We start from the raw sequence: 8,171 nt of genomic DNA, 5'->3' as shown, positions 1-8,171 counted from the left end.
ATTTCGAGTTTCCCACTCGTAATAACGACTTTGTGGTGGCGTTCATGTGCGTTCAACTAGTAAATACGTTCTATCCGACATGACTTGAACGCACCATAAGAGTTATCACTGAAGATCACTAAGGCTGTTGTAGTCCCGAGTGAAATGCATTATGGGTAGAGTAGTTCAGAGAAATGTTTTCATGTGACCTGTGCTTTCGTTGTGCTGTGTACTGTGTAGTTCAGAAAACGGAGAATGAACATTTATATTCTGCTTTTATTTCAGTTCATTCACGTCAGTCCACCTGGGTGTTTTTGTGCACTGTAACTCTGACAACTTTATCTGCATGAGAGAGTAAAATGACATGCATTGGCTAACTTTGTTCATCTCATCATTGCACGAACATGAATTAACAAGCTGTTACCTGCCGCTGGGACTGATGTGGAGAAAGTAACAGCAGTTATCAAATGACTAAATTATGATATTTGCTCAGGTGGGTGCTGGGGTCTCGGATTGCAACGTATATCCATTTTGTTAATTACCATTACACATAGTGCGCATCTAATTAGAGTTAAGCCAGTCGGCGTGGTAGCCTAGGCTCACATAGTCATAGGCCACTAGCGTTAAGCCGGTCGGTGTGGTAGCCCAGGCACACATAGCCATAGGCCACTATTGTTAAGCCGGTCGGCGAGGTAGCCTAGGCACACATAGCCATAGGCCACTAGTGTTATACCGGTCAGCGTGGTAGCCCAGGCACACATAGCCATAGGCCACAATTACTAAGTCGGTCAGCGAGTTAGCCTAGGCACACATAGCCATAGGTCACTATTGTTAAGCCGGTCAGCGTGGTAGCCCAGGCACACATAGCCATAGGCCACTATTGTTAAGCTGGTTGGAGTGGTAGCCCAGGCACACATAGCCATAGGTCACTAGTGTTAAGCTGGTCGGCGTGGTAGCCTAGGTACACATAGCCATAGGCCACTAGTGTTATGCCGGTCGGCGTGGTAGCCCAGGCACACATAGCCATAGGTCACTAGTGTTAAGCTGGTCGGCGTGGTAGCCTAGGTACACATAGCCATAGGCCACTAGTGTTATACCGGTCGGCGTAGTAGCCCACTACATTACCATGCCAATCCCTCCGAGAGTTGTCAAGACAGAAATATATATACTTTTTTGATTGCTGTTTTACAACTAGATAAACATAGCATCCAGCAGCAAGGATAACAGGGCCTTGCTAACCAGAAAACCCTTGGTTAGGGTTAGTATTGCATTTAAATGTATGCCTTTAGCAGACACGCTTATCCAAAGCCTCTTACAAAAGAGAAACAAAAGCAATTTGTCAAGGAGCTTACAGCATATACATAATATAATATATGGCAGGTTTATTTGACAGCTACATGAGGAAGCATGTTTTAATACGAGTTTTGGCAGTGGATTTGTGATGTTTCTCCTCCACCCGCCTCATCTGTGCTGCAGATCAACTCAACGTTCATCCAAAGTTTGAACAAAAAAACCTTTCTGTGAATCTGCACCAAAGTTTAATTCTGCAGTTTGAACGGTCTAAAAAACAGATTTAAATGTGCACTAAGCAATTTGTGCCAAACAATGTTGATATTTGAAAGCACCAAAACAAACACGTTAAAATCAACATTACTCACCTATCAAGAAAAAACAACGCAACCTCGGCGTCTGATCCGAGCCCTTCCCGCTCCTTGAGTTCTCTCCACTGCTGGAACGCGGATCCTCTTGCCTGATCGTAACCCTTATTTTAATGTTTTGTTTCTCTGACATTTTCCTCTTTATCTGCCATCTCTCTCTATCTATAGTCGATCTGCTAATATCCGTCCTGTGCACTCAAACGGAGCGCTCTCTTCTCTCTCTATCATTACAAGACACGCCCCCTTACTGCTGATTGGCTACAAGTGTGTTTTGGGACTCGGTCCGACGCTGTGGTCAAAAGTGTTTTTCAAATATTGCTTAGTGCACCTTTAAAGAAAAGCAGTCGTATTTCCCCTGCACTCTCAACAAAGCCTCTAATGAGTGACAATCACTAAAAACATACCATAAATACTATGAATATGATAATCATTCAGTATTATGGTATTGCTGACAATTTACCAACACTGTTCTAGGGACTGTCCATAAATATTAATGTCAGAGTATAGTAAAACCATACTCAGTATGAAAACTGAGGTGAATGATTTAACATGTCAGAGAGTGATGAAGCAGTAGAGATGAGAGTGAACAAACAGGCTTTTATTTATTATGCACTCTCTTCTTAGGACAGTATAACTTCATGAAACCACATAAATAATGGTAAATGCATAAGCGTAAGTTAATAACCATTCTAAGCAATCGCAAATGATCGAAAATGCTGGCAGAGGCTGGAAACTGGAAAGATTTAGTTATTGTTTGCTCCATTAGTGAGCTCCTTGGGTCAATCCAAACACTCTCAGTATATGAATTCACTATCAGTTTTCAGTTTGTCGGTCATTTCCAAAACAAAATGGTTCTGTTGTTAACCCAGCTCAACATGGCTCGGATACGTCCAAAAGCTCATCTAAGAGAATGTTACTGGTTTAATGAGTCGCTCAAAACAATTCAGTCTGACTTTGTTACAGGGTTTAAATTCTTTTAAATGACAATTTAAGCAACCCAACTTTGATCTTCATTTGTCATGCATAAGTTGCTTCATTACAAGTTTTAAGTACATTATTTTTAAAAAATGAATCTGAAGTTGAAGATTATTTAATTAATTGGTATATTTTACTGTGACAATGGGCACTGTAAACAAATAATTATTACTATTCCCATCATTTCCTTCCTTAGTGTCAAAACCCCTTGGACTGTTATGATGTCTGCAGTGCAGTCATCTGATTCTATCTGCGGTCCTGACTCAAAAACTTTACCTCACTGAGATAAGATTATGTCCTGTGTATAATGTATATATTTTTCTTTAACCTATAATATATCCACCACTGATATTCAAATAGGGAGCTGTGTTTTCTTACCCATGTTCTTGGGAGGAAGCCGCTCGATTCTCCACACGACGGCTCGATGCACGTTCTCATATTTGACCGTGCCGACAGACACGTGCATCACAGACTGAGACTCGGCCACATGCGCTGAGCCCAGACACGTGTTTCTGTTCATGCGAACCTTCAGAGATTTCTGCCGCAGCAGCGACATGCTGTTGGGCACTTTGACCCAGTCGCCCGGGAACGGCACCTGAAGTACAACGTTTTCACAGACCGTCTCTGTAGGCGATGGGAACCTGGACAAGACGTTGAGGAAGACCTGGAGCTCGATGCAGGCACCCTGCACAGTCACCAGGGCTTTAACAGAGAGCGGGGGCTCCCCGCAGTGGAGCGACACTGTCCTGTAGCGCACCAGCTCCACTCGACAAGCGTCCGGAGGACAGAACTTAATCAGCCGCTTGTCTACAAACTCTGCCTCTATGACACACCGATGGAAATGGTAGTCTGCGATCGCCATCCAGACCTCCTCGTCCTCATCAGAGGCGTACGCAGGAGCTTGTCTGAGAAGCCCCAGGTCATTCAGAGCTAGGAAGCACTCCGCCGCCCCGTTCAAGAAGGCGAGACAGTGAATTTGTGTAACGGCCGTGCACTCGAGAACAGCGCCGTCCTTATTCTGCCGCATCCAGACGCGGTCAGATATCTGCAAGGACAGCTCCTGCTCTTCGTAGTGTTTGTGCTGCTGGTGCGGCACTGGTAATCGCAGGAGCTCTTCTTCTATGGACACCAGCAAGTCCTCCATGTCTCCGTATTCTGTGGTGCCGAACTTCAAGAGTTGCTCCACTTCTGGTTCGTGGGTCACCTCATGTTTGGGGTGATAGCGCTTTCTCTCGACGTACGACACATGCTCGACCTTCAGCGTGGCGATCTTGCGCGGCTCGCCATAACTCTCGAGCTTCGGACCTGAGAGAGCGCAGTAGGCATGCAGCTGGAACTCTTTGAAGGGTTTCTCCAAGCCCTTCTCATAAAAGAGCTGCAGCAGCGCTCCGGGCAGCAGCTGCAGGTATATGGGACCCCACTGGCGCGAGGACATGCGGTTCTTCTTCTCTGGGATCCGAAGCATCAAGGACCAACCGTGTCTCCTCTGACTGAGGAACAATCCCTGTGGGACGAAGGCTGACCGAGTTCTGTTCATTGCTTGATCTTTCACAGCACCTAAGCCTGAAGGTTGCTTCTCCTTTTCTGGTTTCCCATCATCACCTTCCTGCTGGTTCTCCTCTGTTCTCAGCTGTTCTAGTTTATGGCATATGTAGGAGTAGGAGTACTGAAGGTGGTCTTGGGGCGGCTCGTTGCCGTCCTTGGAACGGATGAAGAAACGGGGCAAACTGGGTCCAGAGTCTGAGTCGGACGATGAGGTCCAGGACACTCGTTTGTGCTCAGCTTCCCCCCAGAAGGGGTTAAAATGGCCTGGCTCATCACGGGTTGCATTGAGAGAAGCAGAGCCTTCAGGCAGCTTCATGGAGTCTCTCTGAGAGAAGCTGGACAGACCGCTGGAGAAGTCCGGCTGCTCCTGAGGAGCGTAATGTAAGGGAGACAGACCCGCCGGAGTGTGCAGAGGAGTGTTTCTGGGCACACATGAACTCCCATTGAGGCTGAAATCCATGGAAGGGGATTCGATGGCAGAGCTGAAGCTCCATGATTCACTTCCCAGGGATGGCAGAACAAGTTTCAACCCGTTAGGCCGAGGTACTGAACCCGAGTTTGATGTAGGAGAGCGCGGGGATTTCTGGGGTGAGGAGAAGGTCGTCCCTTCATCGTCAAATGTAACCCAGTTGGCTGGATGATTCGTGGAGCACATTGCTTTACTCTTCTTGTGCGCACAATCTTCTGCAAAAATAGACAGACACTAATAAGGTACTTACAAATCTGAATGAGTTTCAAACCAGCCTGACTGTTTCAACTATATGTTGACTAGTGGATACACGGGATGCTCTGATTCTGCAGAGAGAGGGCACACAGACATTATTATGGGATGCATTGATTATGGGGTATCTTAGTTGAAAGGGTAGAAATATTGAAGGCTGCAGCTGAACTTAAAGCAATAGTGTGAGTCTCTTTGACCGGCTCCAGAGCTTCCTAACTGTCAGAATCAAATGAATAAACACAAGAAACAGCAGCCCTTTGCCCTGCAGTACATTCACACGCGTGTGGGTCACGTTATGAGACCCTTTACAGACCCAGGGTGTCAAACCTCGCAAACAGAAATGCTTGTTTACATTATTGATTATGCAGTACTTAATATTCTGCATGATCGGTCAGTTCATTAAAGGGGTCTTTTTCAACTTTAGTGTGCAATGTTGCTGTTTGAGCATTAAAAAAATCTGCAAGATTACAAAGCTCAAAGTCCACTCTAAAAGGAGATATTCTCTTTAACAAAACACTTTCCAAGAACTACAATAAACTGCTCGTTTGGACTACAGCGAGCTTCTCCCAAATATTGTGAAGTCACAATGCCACTCCTTTAAATAATCTCCACCCACGGGTGTGGCCTGTTGAGCTGTGCTGGAGAAGAAGAAGAAGGAGAAGAAGGAGAAGAAGAAGAAGAAGGAGGAGGAGGAGAAGAGCATCTGCTTTAGTAGCGTCCTCTCGTCATGGCCGTCCACCCCAGCTCCCAAACCCCTTTGCTTGGCCTTCCAAATCCAGACAAACTTATTTTTAACACGGTTCCTGAACATTATAAATCTACATGTAATCTGGATTACCAAAAAAATTAAGTACTTGTAATTTGATTAAATTACATTTTGAAATACTCGTAATCAGACTACTGTTACCTTTAAAATGTATTACATGATTACATATTCACACAATAGCAATAACTTATTCACAATGTATTGATTCTCCCTAATTCCTCTTTTAAATGTTGCTTTCTAAAATACCAGTGAAATACACTCAGAAAGTCTTCCAGTTTTGTGGACATTCACACAAACACCAGTCACATTACACAGAAAACTGAGAGGCCACGAGAGCTTTTGAGCAACGGATTTTCACAACCAGTGTTTTCTCAGCATTTCAACATTGCATCAACTACTGATGAACATACACATTTTTATTTGAACTATATGACTACGTCTTTGGAAGTCAAACACATTAAAACGCACAGATGCATGTTATTTCTTATGTACATGTAATGCAGGGATTCCCAAACTAGTTCAGTCCGTGGCATCTCTTTCAGCCATTATATGTTCTTGAAGTACCCTGACATCTGAAGGCAATATTTTAATAATGAAGCATGCATGCTCGGGGCTCTCTGACTTTGGTAAATGGTCACATGACATGCAGGTAAACAAATAAACTATTTTATTTTGATTGATGCCATTTTTAATTTCTGTGATTGAATGCATTATTAGCTTTTCATGAAACTCATAAAGCCCCAGCAGTTCCTTTACGAAGCCAAGTTTGGGAAACCTTGGGGTAATATAATGTTTAATGCGGCTTATGTTGCCAATATCAACACATCTGATACGTTTTCTTTGCATTTTTATATCAGTGTGGGCAAGATTATACCGTTTAATACAATGTGAAGATGTTAGGGAATATTACTGAAATGTGTGTGTTTATGCTTGTCCAGGAACAGCTGTCTCTCTTCTTCACTGCTGCGAGGCTGAAAGCTGTGAAGCAGGGTTATAAGCGTGCTCTTCTCGGACTCACAGGATGCTGTCTGACCCTCTGTGACCCTGAGATGGTTTCAGTCTGCATCACACACAACTCAATCATAATCATAATCATAATCTCAGCTGACAACTCAACAAACCGACTTGAAGCGGTCACATTGACGAGGACAGACTAAAGCTCGCTCGAGGAAATACCGTAGACAGAAGTCGGTGCACTGGAAAACATCTGTAAACATCTGTCCGGAGCTGATCTCGCTCGCAGTGAGGGTTTGTGACTCCCTCGCGCTGGCGCTTTGTGTGCAGCAACTGCAGAACTACACCAAACAACGACAAACACGTGGAAACAGTGTGTGTGTGTGTGTGTGGGGTATTTAGTCACCTCATGGTTTTAGGCGTGTGATCCGGCGCGGACGGTATTCTCTCAAGATGGCAGAAATACGTGGAGCGGGCGCGACTCCAGCCAGAACATCCCGAACGGGAAGCGGATTCTGCCGACGGCCTTATTCATGAGGCACGGCACCAATCAACCGCAACACAACCTAATTAATATTCATGAGGCACGGGAGAGCACCAATCAACCTCGACAACCTAATTAATATTCATGAGCGATGGCAGAAATCCGTGGAGCGGGCGCGCCTCCAGCCAGAACATCCCGAACGGGAAGCGGATTCTGCCGACGGCCTTAATATTCATGAGGCACGGCACCAATCAACCGCAACACAACCTAATTAATATTCATGAGGCACGGGAGAGCACCAATCAACCTCGACAACCTAATTAATATTCATGAGCTCTTCCTCCGCCGTTAGTGGGAGTCGAAGTTTGGAAGAACTTCAGCGCCACAAAACTTTTTTTTTTTTTTTTAGTCTCGTGTTTAGTCCTCTTAAGACAAACATTGGGGCTCGTGAAATGAATTCTGAAAATAAAAAAACTGAAGGCAAAATGGCGGAGTTGACAGCTTTATTGTCTCGGGTTGGGTTGAATCCAGTACATTGTGCTGCTAAACAGATCCGTATCAAGAGAAATAAGAGACTAAAGATGAGAAGATCGTGACACTCGTGCTGCTCTTCATCAGCGATCAGAGCACTGGAGAGATTCAGAGACGCATCAGACTCTACTGCACAATGATCTGTGATACATGACTTCATGAACTCTAGACAACCACAACAGATTTAGTGCATAAAAACATGGTTTATTCCTGGAGGAAAATCACTGGATTCAGTGTGTTCACTCACATGCCCCTTCTCATCCAGACCATTTCTTCAGTATATTTGTTTGGAAAAAAAGCACACGAGTTTACCATGATTTTACCTCTGAATTAATCACACACGCTTCTCTGCAGAATTAAAACAGACTTGTGTGTATGAGGCATGCTTTCTCTAACAAACAACATCTTGTGTGAGGAGAAACAGACGCCGTAATTACACTAAACACACACACACACACACTCACATTCACACAGAGACACACACTCACTCACGCACACACAGACAGAGACACACACACACACACTCACAGACACACACACACACACACAGAGACACAC

General features: G+C 44.7%; 1 protein-coding gene across 2 annotated transcripts; it reads right to left on the bottom strand.

Annotated features, from left to right (window-relative positions):
- Nucleotides 1-2,765: 2,765 nt before the first annotated feature.
- On the bottom strand, nt 2,766-7,112 carry ston1 (stonin 1). 2 transcript variants are annotated; one of them, XM_016256539.1, is made up of 2 exons: nt 7,005-7,112; nt 2,766-4,841 (listed from the first exon to the last, which is right to left on the bottom strand). In XM_016256539.1, exon 2 carries the CDS (start codon nt 4,810-4,812, stop codon nt 2,965-2,967), a length of 1,848 nt encoding a protein of 615 aa, XP_016112025.1. In that variant the 5' UTR covers nt 4,813-4,841; nt 7,005-7,112; the 3' UTR covers nt 2,766-2,964. The 2 variants fall into 2 exon arrangements, with proteins under 2 accessions (XP_016112025.1, XP_016112026.1); XM_016256540.1 differs by having other exon boundaries at nt 2,766-4,838.
- Nucleotides 7,113-8,171: the final 1,059 nt, after the last annotated feature.

The sequence above is a fragment of the Sinocyclocheilus grahami genome, unplaced genomic scaffold (assembly GCF_001515645.1).
Source record: "Sinocyclocheilus grahami isolate Dianchi unplaced genomic scaffold, SAMN03320097.WGS_v1.1 scaffold1440.1, whole genome shotgun sequence".
Lineage (NCBI taxonomy): Eukaryota > Metazoa > Chordata > Actinopteri > Cypriniformes > Cyprinidae > Sinocyclocheilus > Sinocyclocheilus grahami.
The sequence above is the reverse complement of the archived record's forward strand: the minus strand, read 5'-3'. Positions and strand labels throughout refer to the sequence as shown.